General features: G+C 58.1%; 1 protein-coding gene across 13 annotated transcripts in view; it reads right to left on the minus strand.

The window, feature by feature from the left end:
- ABR (ABR activator of RhoGEF and GTPase) overlaps nucleotides 1-16,734 on the minus strand; it is a 203,030-nt gene that overhangs the window by 45,636 nt on the left and 140,660 nt on the right. For all 13 annotated transcript variants that reach the window (XM_024350157.3, XM_063799498.1, XM_063799497.1 and 10 more), the window contains 4 exons: nucleotides 16,068-16,172; nucleotides 15,083-15,157; nucleotides 10,072-10,169; nucleotides 9,585-9,716 (listed from right to left, as the gene is read on the minus strand). In XM_024350157.3, coding sequence (XP_024205925.1) covers nucleotides 9,585-9,716; nucleotides 10,072-10,169; nucleotides 15,083-15,157; nucleotides 16,068-16,172 — 410 coding nt within the window. The remainder of the gene's footprint in view (nucleotides 1-9,584; nucleotides 9,717-10,071; nucleotides 10,170-15,082; nucleotides 15,158-16,067; nucleotides 16,173-16,734) is intronic.

The raw sequence follows: 16,734 nt of genomic DNA on the forward strand, positions 1-16,734 counted from the left end.
AGGTGGGGGACAGAGCTTGGGTCTGGAGAGAAGGAGGCTGTGCTGTCTCCATCCTCAGGGACGAGGTTCTTTTTCTCAACGAAAGGCAAGAGCGTTTTGGGTGGAAACAACCCAAATGTGCACGGATGGACGGACGGACAGACGGATAAACAGACATGGCACCTACATCCACGGACGGACGGATAAACAGACATGGCACCTACATCCACGAATGGATGGATAAACAGACGTGGCACCTACATCCACGGATGGATGGATAAACAGACGTGGCAGCTACATCCACAAACGGATGAATAAACAGACGTGGCACCTACATCCACGAACGGATGGATAAACAGACGTGGCACCTACATCCACGGACAGATGGATAAACAGACATGGCAGCTACATCCACAGATGGACAGGCGGATAAACAGACGTGGCAGCTACATCCACGGGTGGGTGGATAAACAGACATGGCACCTACATCCATGGACGGATGGATAAACAGATGTGGCACCTACATCCACAGATGGATAAACAGATGTGGGAGCTACATCCACGGACAGACAGATAAACAGACGTGGCAGCTACATCCATGGACAGATGGATAAACAGACGTGGGACCTACATCCACAGACGGACGAACAAATGTGGCACCTACATCCATGGACGGATGGATGGGTAAACAGACATGGCACTTACGTCCACAGACGGATGGACGGACGAAGAGACGTGGCACCTACATCCACGGACAGACAGAAGGACAAACAGACGTGGCACCTACATCCATGGATGGATGGACGGATAAACAGACATGGCACCTACATTCACGGACGGATGGATGGATAAACAGATGTGGCACCTACATCCACAGACGGATAAACAGACGTGGCACCTACATCCACGGACGGACGGGCAGATAAAGAGACGTGGCATCTACATCCAGGGAAATTGTATCCAGCCTCAGAAAGGGAGGAAATTCAGACACACAACGGCATATGGGTGAAGCTCAAGGACATGAGGAGGACAAATGCTGTCTGATTCCACCTACGTAAGGTTCCCAGACTGGACAAATTCATACAGACAGAAAGCAGGCAGGTGGTTACTGGAGGCTAAGGGTGCAGGAGTGGGGAGTTATGATTTAATGGGGATGGGGTTTCGGCTGGGGAGGGCCAACAAGTTCTGGATATGCACACTGGCAACGGCTGCACAACACCAAATCCACCTATGGCCATGGAGCTGTGCACCCAAAAATTATTATTTTTTGAGATGGAGTCTCACTCTATTGCCCAGGCTGGAGTGCAGTGGCATGATCTTGGCTCACTGCAACCTCTGCCTCCCGGGTTCAAGCAATTCTCCAGCCTCAGTGTCCCGAGTAGCTGGGACTACAGGCGTGCACTACCACGCCCGGCTAATTTTTTTTAGTTTTTGTAGAGATGGGGTCTCACCATGTTGGCCAGGCTGGTCTTGAACTCCTGATCTCAGGTGATCCATCTACCTCGGCCTCCCAAAGTGCTGGGATTACAGGCGTGAGCCACCGCGCCCGGCCCCTAAAATTTATTAAAATGGTAACTTTATGTTATGTATATTTCACTACAATCTTTTATTTTTTATTTTTTATTTTTTTTCAGTGGAGATAGACTCTTGCTGTGTCACCCAGGCTGGAGTACAGTAGCGCAATCCTTAGCTCACTCTCGCCTCCTTAGCCTCCCGAGTAGTCCACAGCTACACCACGTGAGCTACTATGCCTGGCTTCTACCACTATTTTTTCTTTAAAAAGAATAAAGGCCTGACGCGGTGGCTCACACTCCCTTCCTGGCCTGGAACCTGCCCCTCCCACCACAGGGTCTTCAGCACTGCTGTGCCCAGGGAGGGGCTGCCCTGGCAGGCACGTGGGGAAGTGGAGCTGCCTCCCAGGCACAGGGAGCAGAGGTGGACTGTGGGGTGGGGGCTGTCCCCAGCCTGCGGTGAGCGAGGGAATGACGCAGGGCCGGGGGGCGGGCAGGGGGTGCAGAGGGCCCCTCGGGTTTAAGTAGCTTCTTGGTCTCAGGCCTTTCTCCAGTCTGGGGACAGTGGCAGAAACTGAGCTGTGGGGCCCCAAGGGAAAGCGCTCTCCTCAGGCCCAGCCCGCCAAGAAGGGCCGGACCCTGGGAATATGCTAATCAGCTAGCGGGTAGGTTGCAGCTGGAGCGGCAAGGCTGGAAATAGAGTAGGATAAACACAGTGGAGTCCCCTGGGACCAGGAGCCAGGGCAGACTACGCCGGGGGGCAGGGGCAAGAGCCGGTGGAGGGGGGGCTCCCAGCTAAGCGGACCTGGATGGGGGCCCTGAGTCTGGGGCCCTTGTTCACCCACTAACAAGCTCTGTGACCGCGGCTGCCTCGCTCACCCTTGCTGGTGTCCATTTCCTTCTCTCCGGAAAACAGGATTGGATTAAACGCCCTCTAAGATTTATTCCAGGCCGGGTGCCGTGGCTCACGCCTGTAATCCCAGCACTTTGGGAGGCTGAGGCGGGCAGATCACCGGAGCTCAGGAGTTTGAGACCAGCCTGGTCAACATGGTGAAACCCTGTCTCTACTACTACTAATAAAAATCAGCTGGGCGTGGTGGTGGGCGCCTGTAATCCCAGCTACTCGGGAGGCTGGGACAGGAGAATGGTGTGAACCTGGGAGGCGGAAGTTGCAGTGAGCCGAGATTGCGCCATTGCCCTCCAGCCTGGGCAGCACGGCAAGACCCCATCTCAAAAAAAAAAAGACCTCTTCCGGCCAAACCCCCAGGAATCCTCTCCTTTTATTCATTCCTTCTACTGGCCTTGCTTGCAGCTCCCCGCCACCCCTGCTGAGGCTGACTTTCCTGGGACCCTCCCTTCACATTCCTGCCTCCCTGCCAGGCGGGTCTGTCCTCCGGAACGCCCACCCTACTCCCTTCTGCGGAAGCGGGCCTGCCCACCTTGCTGGAATAACACAGAGCCTTAGCATAGCAATTGCGCTGGCCGCTCTATACCAAGATTTCTACAAAGAATATAAAGTACTTTTAACAAAGTATCCAAAAAGGTGCTTAGGAAGATTCCATACAGCTTTAGAGAAAAGGAGGTTTATAATAATCCATGAAAACAGAAAAACAGACAAAACAGGCCCTGATTAAATCTACATAAGAATGTGTATACCTCAAGAAGGGAAAAGGCACAGAATAAACCGGCTGCTTCAGAGGAGCCGGAGGGATGGTTTCTGATTAGGTTTCAAGTCTCTTTGCTTCTACTGCAATTTTCTTTCTCATACAAACATTGCTTTTGGAATTAAAAAACCCAGGCTTCCAAATCGCTCTTGTTCCACCTCCTCCTTGAAGCCTCCCTAATTCCAGCCCATGGTGACCTTTCTGCCTCTGAATTCCTGCGGGACAATCTTCCGTACTCTTACAGCAGGACAATCCTCCGTCCTCTTACAGCAGGACAATCCTCCGTCCTCTTACAGCAGGACAATCTTCCGTCTTCTTACAGCAGGACAATCTTCCGTCTTCTTACAGCAGCAGCAGGACAATCCTCCGTCCTCTTACAGCAGGACAATCTTCCGTCTTCTTACAGCAGCAGCAGGACAATCCTCCGTCCTCTTACAGCAGGACAATCTTCCGTCTTCTTACAGCAGGACAATCCTCCGTCCTCTTACAGCAGGACAATCCTCCGTCCTCTTACAGCAGGACAATCTTCCGTCTTCTTACAGCAGGACAATCTTCCGTCTTCTTACAGCAGCAGCAGGACAATCCTCCGTCTTCTTACGGCAGGACAATCTTCCGTCTTCTTACAGCAGCAGCAGGACAATCCTCCGTCCTCTTACAGCAGGACGATCTTCCGTCTTCTTACAGCAGGACAATCTTCCGTCTTCTTACAGCAGCAGCAGGACAATCTTCCGTCTTCTTACAGCAGGACAATCCTCCGTCCTCTTACAGCAGCACAATCTTCCGTCTTCTTACAGCAGCAGCAGGACAATCTTCCGTCTTCTTACGGCAGGACAATCTTCCGTCTTCTTACAGCAGCAGCAGGACAATCTTCCGTCTTCTTACAGCAGGACAATCTTCCGTCTTACAGCAGCAGCAGGACAATCTTCCGTCTTCTTACGGCAGGACAATCTTCCGTCTTCTTACAGCAGCAGCAGGACAATCTTCCGTCTTCTTACAGCAGGACAATCTTCCGTCTTCTTACAGCAGGACAATCTTCCATCTTCTTACAGCAGGAGGCAGCAGGACATCTAGAAATGGGCTCTGCAGCCAGCTGCCCGCCCTGGCTCACTCCTGGGCACATGGCCTTGGCCGGGCTCCTTAGCCGCAGCTTCCTCATCTTTCTAGCTGTGATGATATTCCTCTCCCACAGGGTCCTGGGAAGATCTCCTGAGACAGCAGATGGAAGCATTTAGCACTGTGCTGGGCTCGTCCTGGGCTCGCTCATGTGTGCACGGCTATTGTGGCTGACATCTAGCATTCTTCTCACTGGAGAACATGGACCAATATACTCGTCTTTCCAATCTGACAGTGGGTCCCTGGAGGCCAGGACCCCGTCCTGGGCTGGGGACCTCACAGACGCATGCTAAGTACCCCTCCTGCTGTTTTCTTTTCTTTTTTTTCCCGAGACAGAATCTCACTCTGTCTTGTCCAGGCTGGAGTGCAATGGAGCAATCTCAGCTCACTACAACCTCCACCTCCCAGGTTCAAGTGATTCTCCTGCCTCAGCCTCCCAAGTAGCTGGGATTACAGGTGCCCGCCATCACGCCTGGCTAATTTTTGTTTTTTTAGTAGACACAGGGTTTCACCACGTTGACCAGGCTGGTTTCGAACTCCTGACCTCAGGTGATCCCCCCGCCCTGGCCTCCCGAAGTGCTGGGATTACAGGCACGCACGACCACCCCTGGCTAATTTTTATATTTCTAGTAGAGACGGGGTTTCGCCATGTTGGCCAGGCGAGTCTCAAACTCCCGACCTCCTAATCCGCCCGCCTCGGCCTCCCAAAGTGCTGGGATTACAGGCGTGGGCCACACACCCAGCTAATTCTTGTATTTTCAGTAGAAACAGGGTTTCGCCATGTTGGCCAGGCGGGTCTCGAACTCCCGACCTTGTAATCCGCCCGCCTCGGCCTCCCAAAGTGCTGGGATTATGGGCGCGTGCCACCACGCCTGGCTAATTTTTGTATTTTTAGTAGGAAAGGGGTTTTGCCATGTTGGCCAGGCTGGTCTCGAACTCCTGACCTCGTGATCAGCCCACCTCGGCCTCCTGCTCTTTCCCGCACGTGCTCCTCTCCTTCCTCCCAGGGGCACCAGGCACAAGTGTCCCCTGCCCAGAGGACTCCAAGACAAAGGACGCTTACCTTATGCCATAAAGCAGCACCTCAGCTGCTTCTCCAGGCCACTAGCCATGCCACGGCCCTCTGTCCGGGCTGGGGGATTTGTTGACAAAGGCCTGAGACGTGGGGACATGGCACAGAGGAGGGAACATGGCCTTTCCCACATACCATACGCAGAGATGCCTTGGCCAAGGTACTTAACCTCAGTACCCCAGTGTCCTCATCTGTAAGATGGGGAGGAGGGACTGTCATTCTCCCTGGAGGATCACGACAAGGATCACACGAGGAGATGGCATTTGGGAAGCGGCCTCCAGGAGCACAAGTGCTGGACACACATTGGGACGCATGCTGCCGTCTGTCTGTCACTAAATGCTTCCCCCACCCCACCCCGCCGCTGAGACTCCTGCCCCACTGCCCCATCAGGCGACCCAGAGTGGGGGCCTCACCACAGCAGCAAATGCCTGCGCTTAGGCCGTAGGGCCCCTTGCTTTCTCTGGATGGGCTGCTGGGAGGGGGCTTAGAGAGAAGTGGGGGCCTCAGAGACTGCCCCCCTCCTCCTGCCTTTCCTTCAGGCCCCCTGAATATCCCCGAGGGCTGGGCCCTATCTCAAAGCCACCTCTGACTATGTCCTCAGCGCCTGCCGGCGGGCAGAAAGACTGCATTCCAGAGGCTAGTGCCAGTTCCCTTCCTTAGATGTGTGGCCGGAGTGAAGGCAGGGACAAGCTGTGGGGACAGACCGTTCCGTGGCTCCGTGGGGCCCGGGTTCGTGGGAACAGCTCCGTGTGGACTCGTCACCCAGCCTGGCCATCCACGGTGGCTCTGAGGGCAGTCACGGGGCGAGACTTCCTAAGCCACGGCCCGCCCCTGGGGCATGCCTCCCCCGCCGAAGGCAGGCTGGTGAGATGGTTCTGCAGCGGAGGGCCAGGGCCGGGCCTTGGCACGCTGAGTGCTGGGGGACTTCAAAGGCCTCCAGGGGACTCTGGCTCTGAACTGTCCGCTCACAGGCCCAGGTCAGCTGGCAGCAGGAAGGTTTATGTTTCTTTTAATATCAACTCCCAGGCATTTAACATTCCTCGAAGCTTAAACACAGAAACATTTTCCTTACCAGACTCTGCCTTCTGCTTTGCCAAACATAACCTGGCTTCCTCCCTCCCCCACCGCCTCCATCTGCTCCTGTCTCCAAGAGGCTTGCAGTGACTGATGGTGTGTTTCCCCTGGGGCTTGTGCAGCTGAGTGAGAAGGAGAGAAGCAATGGGGCTGAAGTCCAGGTGGGGGAATGTGCCCTCGGGATCTGGGAGCTGAGTTCTCAAGGGGCTGGGGCCCACCGTGCCCACGGGGCTGGCTGCCCGGCACATCCTTGTAACTCGTCTATTCCACAGCCACCAGTGGCCCAGGGAGTGTGGCGTGGCGGCCACTCGTCTCTTGCCTGGGCGTCTCCTGGGGCTGGACAGGCCAGCCCAGAACCCTTCCGTGCCTGTCCCTCTAGCCCAGCCCAGGGACAGGGAGATGGGGCTCCCTCCCCTTATCCCCACAGAGAGCAGGTCCCAGGGACTGAATCTCTAGAGCCCATTTCCTAAATCACGAAGGACTGGCTGGCAGTTGCCTGGCAGCCCTGTCTCCCTAGTGACGAGTACTGAGAAGCAGGGTGCAGGCCCCACAGCATCGGAAAGAGACGTGTTTAGGAACACAGGGCATATGCGGCAGAGGCCAGGCCCCTCCACGTGGGGGCCCCTGGTTCAAACACTGGAGCCTGAGATGGGGCAGCGAGTGGGAGACCCACACAGCTCCCCAGGGGCAACGCTACCAAGGACCTGCAGGTAAGAGCCAGATACCAAACTCGGTGGCCATGACAATGCATCAGAGAACAAATGCTTCCTGCTAAAAAGCATCATTCAGCTCCCTGTTGTAGACGGAGCCATCGCAGCCTGCGCCTGGATCACGTCCGGGGCCACGGCCAAGAAGCTCGGCGCCCAGCTGCGCCCGGATCACGTCCAGGGCCACGGCCAAGAAGCTCGGCGCCCAGCTGCGCCCGGATCACGTCCGGGGCCACGGCCAAGAAGCTCGGCGCCCAGCTGCGCCCGGATCACGTCCGGGGCCACGGCCAAGAAGCTCGGCGCCCAGCTGCGCCCGGATCACGTCCGGGGCCACGGCCAAGAAGCTCGGCGCCCAGCTGCGCCCGGATCACGTCCGGGGCCACGGCCAAGAAGCTCGGCGCCCAGCTGCGCCCGGATCACGTCCGGGGCCACGGCCAAGAAGCTCGGCGCCCAGCTGCGCCCGGATCACGTCCGGGGCCACCGCCAAGAAGCTCGGCGCCCAGCTGCGCCCGGATCACGTCCGGGGCCACGGCCAAGAAGCTCGGCGCCCAGCTGCGCCCGGATCACGTCCGGGGCCACGGCCAAGAAGCTCGGCGCCCAGCTGCGCCCGGATCACGTCCGGGGCCACGGCCAAGAAGCTCGGCGCCCAGCTGCGCCCGGATCACGTCCGGGGCCACCGCCAAGAAGCTCGGCGCCCAGCTGCGCCCGGATCACGTCCGGGGCCACGGCCAAGAAGCTCGGCGCCCAGCTGCGCCCGGATCACGTCCGGGGCCACGGCCAAGAAGCTCGGCGCCCAGCTGCGCCCGGATCACGTCCGGGGCCACGGCCAAGAAGCTCGGCGCCCAGCTGCGCCTGGATCACCTCTGGGGCCACGGTCAAGAAGCTCGGCGCCCAGCTGCGCCTGGATCACCTCTGGGGCCACGGTCAAGAAGCTCGGCGCCCAGCTGCGCCTGGATCACGTCCGGGGCCACGGTCAAGAAGCTCGGCGCCCAGCTGCGCCTGGATCACGTCCGGGGCCACGGTCAAGAAGCTCGGCGCCCAGCTGCGCCTGGATCACGTCCGGGGCCACGGTCAAGAAGCTCGGCGCCCAGCTGCGCCTGGATCACGTCCGGGGCCACTGTCAAGAAGCTCGGCGCCCAGCTGCGCCTGGATCACGTCCGGGGCCACGGCCAAGAAGCTCGGCGCCCAGCTGCGCCTGGATCACGTCCGGGGCCACTGTCAAGGAGCTCGGCGCCCAGCTGCGCCTGGATCACGTCTGCGGCCACTGTCAAGAAGCTCAGCATGCCCAACGCCCGAGGCTCAACCTCAGTACGGGTCAGTTACCGTCTCCCTTCATTTCATGGTCACAGAAGCTACCCCCAAACCAGACCATTTGCGGCACAGCACGAGGCCACACGAGGTACCAGACGGGAGTGTGAGTGGCTCCACCATGTTACGCCTTTTCCCGCTCCCAAGCCTACTTCTCTTAATAGGTTGGTGAATAGCAGCCATCTTCAAAACTGGCAGAATGTTTCAGAGACACAGGCTGCACACACAAAGGCCTTTTTCCTATATATGTTTATAGGGAGCCAAAAGCACAGTTGAGGCATAAATGCTGTTTTTATTTATTTTTATTTTTTTGGAGACACGGTCTGACTCCATCACCCAGGCGCGATCTCAGCTCACTGCAACCTCCGCCTCCTGGGTTCAAGCGATTCTCCTGCCTCAGCCTACTGAGTAGCTGGGATTACAGGCGCACGCCACCACGCCCTGCTAATTTTTGTATTTTTAGTAGAGATGGGGTTTCGCCATGTTGGCCAGGCTGGTCTCGAACTCCTGACCTCGTGATCCACCTGCCTCGGCCTCCCAAGGTGCTGGGATTACAGGCGTGAGCCACTGCGCCCAGAAGCATAAATACCCTTAACCCCAGGCGCAGCCTCTACTAACACCCAGAGTCCCCACCCGAAGCCACAGACTCCCAACGCAGCTGAGTAAGGTCCAGCCACCCTAACAAGAAGTCAGAGACCGCCCTCCCCCCAAGCCAACAAGCAGGACCCTAAGTCTTTCGGGCAGAAGAGCAAACGCCTGGTCCGTGTGCCTAACTCCGGTCCCCCGTCAATGGCAGACACGGCTCCTCACACACAGCATTCCTCCCTCCCATTCACCGACGCAGCCTCTGAATCCTTCTCAACATGGCGTTGCGGGAAACAACCACCCATAGACTAATGCTGGGGTGTGAAAACAAAGCTGGTCATTTCCATCTTGCAGAAGCGTAGATGACCCACCTGAGGAGCCAGGCACACACCTGGGCTTCCGGGGCCACAACAGGCAGCCACCTCTAGCAGGGAGGGGAGAACCACCTCCTGGGGAACTTTCCTCCAACCAGCTTGGAACCAAAATCACGCAAGAGCAGGCTCCTTGACCAGAATTCCTTTTCAACTGGAACCACCTCCTGGAGGCTCCCTCAGCCTCGCCCTGGCCTCACCTGGATCTGTCCTTTGCCCATGATCTTGTCCACGATCTCATTGTTGTCCTTGTTGACCTTGGTCTTGTCATAGCACTTCTCATAGCACAGGATCCTCAGGGACTGGGAGCCCTCCAGCTCGATCTCAAACTCCTGGGAAAAGATGGGACAAAGGGCCCTGAATCTCCGAAGCTGGGAGGCCTGGCTTTCCGGCAGGTGCGCGCCTCAGCTTTGCAAGGAGGAGGGAGTAAGCACGGCCCACGAAGGACACGTCAGATTTTCTGGAGCTCCCAGAGGCCTCCCATCACCCCTGGAGTCTGGGGGCCTGAGCTGACACCACAGGGTCTGACACCCAGACACACACCGTGATCAGAAGCCAGAGGAGCAGGGAGCAGAAAGGGGGGTGCAGACACAGCTGGTCCAACCAACGGGCTGGCCGTCCCCAGCAGACAAGCCACGAGCACGGGGCGGTGGGGTCCCCACAGAGACGCCAGCCCCTGCCACTCACCTCATCCCACTTGGGCTCCGCTGTGTCCCGGAACACCCTGGTTTTGGCTTTGCTGACAAAATAGCCGAAGGAATCCACCTCCAGGGTACAGTACAGGTCTGTGGGGGAAGGACAGACGGAGATACTGAGTGAGTGGGGCCAGGGTGGGGCAGCTGGGGCGGCGCTCAGGACGGAGGGGGACATCGCATCTGTCCTTTCCAACGTCCCCACGGATGGCATCTTGGCTCTCTCCTCCCTGAAGCCCGGGACCATCTGGCTTCTCCCCTGCCCCCTTCTTAGGGGCTCAGCCCTCCCTACCTTGGCTCACCCCACACTCTGCCCTTCCTACCTCGGCCCTCCCCACACTCTGCCCTTCCTACCTCAGCCCTCCCCACACTCTGCCCTTCCCACCTCGGCCCTCCCCACACTCTGGCCTCCTCCTCCCTCTAAAGGGTCCTTGACTGTTCCGTCTCCACATCTTCCTCACCATGGAGACGACACCACAAACTCTTCACTGACCGCCCTGGAGCCACCTCTCCCCGTAACATGGGTGCCCAGGCCTCGACACCGGCATTTGGGGTGGGAGGCGCAGGAGGCGTTTAGCAGCCCTGCCTCTGGGTCCTGAATGCTCGGAGCATCCCCTGCCACGGTGACGACCAACAACGCCCACGTCCCCAAGCCCAGGGTGCTGTGGTTTCCTCCGCTGCACTTAACATAAACCAAAGGGATCTTCTCTACCCGTGCGTCCCTAGTCTCTCTCCCCCCACGACGAAAACACCATGTGGAGAGAAGCCTGGGTTTTCCTGCCTGCCGGTGTACCCGCAGTACCAAGAACAGGGCTGGGAACCCAGCTGGCACACGGTGAACGAGGCTCCCACCACCACCAAGCGCTCCAGGTAACAAGGCAGTGGAGGGCTGGGGCGGGAGGGCAGGGCCGGGGGCTTTCCCGGGCATTTCCATCTTCCACCCTGGCCTTCAGGCTGAAAATCTACCTTGGGACCCAACTGCTGAGGCCACAGCACCGGCACGGACCCCAGGCCCTCTGCAAACCCACACCCGCCCTGGGCTCGGAACCCAGCAGTCCTCCCACCTCCAGGGAGATGCCGAAGTTGTTCCCAGGGTACCAGAGGTGGCGTGGGGGGTGCCTTTGGGACACCATGGCCAACCCTCTGCAGCGTGAAACAACGTCAGAGGTCACAGTGTGGGCATACAGTGCAGGTGGCTTACTCCACTTGGCCCCTGCAGCTGCCCAGCTGGGCCATTCTCCATCAGAACAGCTTTCCTGGCCGGGCAAGGTGGCGCACGCCTGTAAATCCCAGCACTTTGGGAGGCCAAGGTGGGCAGATCACCTGAGGTCAGGAGTTTGAGACCAGCCTGACCAACATGGTGAAACCCCATCTCTACTAAAAATACAAAAGTGAGCCCGGCGTGGTGGCACATGCCTGTAGTCCCAGCTACTCGGGAGGCTGAGGCAGGAAAATCGCTTGAACCTGGGGGGTGGAAGTTGCAGTGAGCTGAGATGGCACCACTGCACTCCAGCCTGGGCGACCAAGTGACTCTTTCTCAAAAAAAAAAAAAAAAAAAAAAAAACCAGCTTTCCTGCAGAAAGGACAGTGCAGCTACCCCGAGAAGCCTCCAGCTGGAGCAACAGAAAGGAGACCCAGGTGGGCCTCAGAACACACAGAACGGGGCTGGGGATTCGCAGGTGAACAACACAGAGGCCCTGGGCACCCCGGCCTGGGCCAGACCAGGGAGTGGGCCTGTGTGTCTGAGACGGGCCATGAAGTGCTGTCATCATGGATTGATCTCGGTGTAAGCCAACCCTCCTCAAGGGGCTGGGGGACGGCTCACAGGGTCAGAGGGAGGGTTCCGGAAGGGGCTGGGGGACGGCTCACAGGGTCAGAGGGAGGGTTCCGGAAGGGGCTGGGGGACGGCTCACAGGGTCAGAGGGAGGGTTCCGGAAGGGGCTGGGGGAGGGCTCACAGGGTCAGAGGGAGGGTTCCGGAAGGGGCTGGGGGAGGGCTCACAGGGTCAGAGGGAGGGTTCCGGAAGGGGCTGGGGGAGGGCTCACAGGGTCAGAGGGAGGGTTCCGGAAGGGGCTGGGGGAGGGCTCACAGGGTCAGAGGGAGGGTTCCGGAAGGGGCTGGGGGAGGGCTCACAGGGTCAGAGGGAGGGTTCCGGAAGGGGCTGGGGGAGGGCTCACAGGGTCAGAGGGAGGGTTCAGGAAGGGGCTGGGGACGGCTCACAGGGTCAGAGTGAGGGTTCCGGAGTCAGAGCATCTGGGTCCACACCCCGGCTCTGCACAAATCACCTCCCTTCTCTCCCCGGGTTCCTGTCTGCACAGCAGGAAAAGTCATGGTGCCTACACCCTGGGCCTGCCTGTCCAGAGGTCCTGAGTTTACCACGGCTGAAGACACAGGGCCTCACCTCTGAGTGAGAACAGACATATGAGTGGGTCAGGGGTGGCGGCGGCGAAGGGAGTGAGGATAATCTGGGGGTAAAGAGAGATTTTGGAGCAGCTCAGCCGGCTCTGACACCCGCCCAGGCTGGGAGGCCACGGGCCAGCTCCCTGAGGCAAGGACCTCCCGGCCAACGGGAAGCAGGAGAGGGAGTGGCGGCGCCTGGTCCAGACATGGGTGGGACAGTGCTACGGAGCTCACTAGCCAGAAGCTCCCAAGCGGCAGCCCCCAAGAAGGGAGGTCTGTGGGTCTGGAGAGGGTTCAGGAAGCTTCCACGGTAACAAGCAGCCTGAGGGACCGTGTGGTGTTCCCGGCCAGACATCGAGAAGTGCCCGAAAGGTTAGAGCTCGGGCTCTGGTGCCGGAAGACGTGGATTCTGCTGCACCACCTGCTACTGTGTGACCCCAGGAAGGAACCTTGAGCCCCTCCGAGCCTCGGCATCCTCGTGTGTAAAACAGGGATGGTTTCCGTGACCTCAGCGGGACGCCGGAGGCTCAGAGCGGGCCGTGAGACTGAGAGGCTCTGAACACGCCACAGGCTTTGCACGTGTGAGTACGTCCACATGCCAGCCGTGTTCTCTTCTCCAGGTGCACGGTAGGTGCTGTGTAAATTAACGACTTCATTCCGCATTTCTGAGCTCCCGTTCATCCCAGGGTAAAGGAGACCTGGTTCCCGCCCTCAGAGAACTCACAGTGGGAGACGCAAATTGTTAAGTGACAAAACAGCATGACAGGTGCCATAACCAGCTTGCCCTGAGCAGGACGGGGGCACAAAGAACCTGAGCGGGATGGGGGCACAAGGAACCTCAGGGGATGGGGGCACAAGGAACCTCAGGGGATGGGGGGACAAGGAACCTCAGGGGACGGGGGCACAAGGAACCTCAGGGGACGGGGGCACAAGGAACCTCAGGGGACGGGGGGACAAGGAACCTCAGGGGACGGGGGGACAAGGAACCTCAGGGGACGGGGGGACAAGGAACCTCAGGGGACGGGGGCACAAGGAACTTCAGGGGACGGGGGGACAAGGAACCTCAGGGGACGGGGGCACAAGGAACCTCAGGGGACGGGGGCACAAGGAACCTCAGGGGACGGGGGCACAAGGAACCTCAGGGGATGGGGGGACAAGGAACCTCAGGGGACGGGGGCACAAAGAACCTGAGGGGACGGGGGCACAAGGAACCTGAGGGGATGGGGTCACAAGGAACCTCAGGGGATGGGGGCACAAGGAACCTCAGGGGATGGGGGCACAAGGAACCTCAGGGGATGGGGGCACAAAGAAGGGACAAAGAAGGGAGGCCAGTCTGCCCCCAGGAACTCAGGGAGGCTTCCTGGGAAAGGCTGCTCTAACGGCCCAGGGAGTCACCTCTGTGTGGGGCGCTGCAGGGAGGGGCAAGGGCGGACCCCACCTGCCAGTGAAGAGCAGGGAGTGGGAGGGGCAGGTGGAGAGGGAGAGAGTCAGGGTTTCTGATCCTCTGTGATGTTAAGTCTTTTCTCCTCTCTGTGACTCGGTTACCTCCTCTGACAAATGAGTAGAAACTATTAGCTGTCTAACTGACTCACAGATTCCCGTGTGGATAACAGGTAGATAAAAAGCGCAACCAGGCCGGGCGCAGCAGCTCACGCCTGTAATCTTGGGAGGCCGAGGTGGGAGGATGGCTTGAGCCCAGGAGTTCAAGACCAGCCTGGCCAACATGGGGAGAACCTGTCTCTACAAAAAAATTTTTTAAAAATTAAAAAGTGCAATCCTACTTTGTGAGACACTAAAAACAGATTTAGTACAAGGAACCCACAAGGGGGAAGGGCAGAAAAAGGGATGAGCGTGGCAGCACACCAGCGTTGCACACACACGATCATATCCCAGCCTGCTCTCGGGTCAAAATTCACAAGCGTGATTGCCTTTTAGTGGAGGCCCAGAGAGGTTAAGAAACTTGCCCAAGGTCACACAGCTTGTCATGGGCAGATATGAAGTTGGAGTCCACGTGTTTATCGCCCTCAGATATGAAGTTGGAGTCCATGTGTTTGTCGCCCTCAGATATGAAGTTGGAGTCCATGTGTTTGTCGCACTCGGTTTCTTTTTTTTTTTTTTGAGACGGATTCTCGCTCTGTCGCCCAGGCTGGAGTGCAATGCCATGATCTCAGCTCACAGCAACCTCCGCCTCCCGGGTTCAAGGGATTCTCCGGCCTCAGCCTCCCAAGTAGCTGGGACTACAGGCGTCCGCCACTATGCCCAGCTAATTTTAGTATTTTTAGTAGAGACGGGGTTTCACCATGTTGGCCCGGACGGTCTCGAACTCCTGACCTCGTGATCCGCCCGCCTGGGCCTCCCAAAGTGCTGGGATTACAGGCGTGAGCCACCGCACCCAGCCCCTAGGTTTCAGACAGCTTCAGGGAGGGCTTGAGAAAGAGGACTTTGGAGACAAAGGCCAGGGGTGACCTCCCTGCCAAGAGGAGCTGGTTTCTGGCCTTCAGGGGAATGCCCCATGTCTAAAGGCATGCTGGCAGGGCCCCATCCTGGGCAGAGCAGTGCAGAATCCACAATGGCCCACCCAACCTCGTCCTGGCCAGGGCACTTACTGGCTGATTGCTTAAATCCCTTGGCAGAGTGGACGATGACATGAAGGAAGCCATAGAGTCCTGGAGACTCGTCGTCTGCAAGAGAGAAAAGCCCCCAGGGCAGAGGGTGGTCAGCGGCTCCCCTCAGCCTCCACCCCAGGCCGGCGGGAGGCAGACGGGGTATGAGACTCAGCTGAGTCTTGGTCCAACATCACCACCTGGTGGCCAGATGAAAAAGTTTCCGAAGGCCACGGCGGCCTTGTATGTGAGCTGCCCGGGGTAGGGCTGGGGGGTCCTTCTCTCCTCCACTCAGCCTGGGGGGGTCCAGCACACCCACCATCCTGGCCTAGGGACTTAGTACCATTCCCCATGGGTACTGTCTCTCCCTCCAAATCCTGCCTATCCTGGCACTGAAAACTGACCAATATGATAAATCATTCTGCTAATGGAAGAGAGAAGGCCCAGGCCCCTCCTATGTCGAGGAAAGCTTGCCTTCAGGACCCCGTTCACAAAGTGGACCCTTTCCCAGCACACAGGCAGCTAGAATCCACCCACTCCGGTCAGTTCCCAGCCCTGATCACAGCTCCCCACTGCTCAAAACCCCCACGGACTCCCGGCCTTACAGCATGAATTCCAAACTCCCTTGCTTGGGATTCAAGGCCTTTCAAGAGCTGGTCCCTGGAAACTTCCAGCCTCATTTCCCATACACCATTTTATCTACCGGGTCTGCTCTCTCACGAATACATTAACAGCACAATCTCAGTGCACCAGGGTGCCAGTTCTCCCAAGCCAGACAGAGGGGCCCAAGGAAAAGCTGGGGTCATCTGGGAACTCAGTAGACAGTCGCCCCTACCCAAGCTGTGTCCTGGCCACTGAACAGTCTCAGCACAGCCGAGCAGGGATCAGCCATTTACAGCCACATGTCTGTCTGAGTCCTTACGGGAAGCCAGCCACGCTCTGAGGGCTGGGACCTGCCGGTTGGGCCACCTCTGGTTCCCGAGCTTACCGTCTTTATTGCTGGTGACAGGAATGTTGTGTACAGTCCTAAGCTTGAAACAGGATCCTGTGAGCACCTGGAGCTCCACTGAGCTCAGGACAAAGGCCTGGAGATCTGGAGGGAGAGCCGAGAGAGAAGGGAGCGTGGGCACTGGTCCACCAGGACTGGCTGCTCTTCCCTGGGGGCTGCTGCAGGAAGACGGCTTAATCCCTGGGGCAGACTTGGTCCTTGCGAGGGAGGGGGAAGGATTTGTGGACACAGCGGGACTGGTGTAGATGCTGTGAGAGGGGTCAGAGTAGGAGAATCTAACTGAAGAGGGGTGTGTGTGTGTGTGTGTGTGTGTGTGTGTGTGTGTGTGGTATGTGTTTTGTTTTTGTTTTTTTTTTAAACGGAGTCTCACTCTGTCACCCAGGCTGGAGTGCAGTGGTGTGATCTCAGCTCACTGCAACCTCCGCCTCTCAGGTTCAAGGGATTCTCCTGCTTCAGCCACCTGAGTAGCTGGGATTACAGGTGCCCACCACCACGCCTGCCTAATTTTTGTGTTTTTAGTAGAGACGGGGGTTTCACCATGTTGGCCAGGCTGGTCTCAAACTCCTGACTGGGATTACAGGCGTAAGCCACCGTACCCAGCCTCTGTGTGTGTGTGTGTGTGTGTGTGTGTGTGTGTGTGTGAGAG

This window comes from Pan troglodytes, chromosome 19, assembly GCF_028858775.2.
Source record: "Pan troglodytes isolate AG18354 chromosome 19, NHGRI_mPanTro3-v2.0_pri, whole genome shotgun sequence".
Taxonomy (NCBI): domain Eukaryota; kingdom Metazoa; phylum Chordata; class Mammalia; order Primates; family Hominidae; genus Pan; species Pan troglodytes.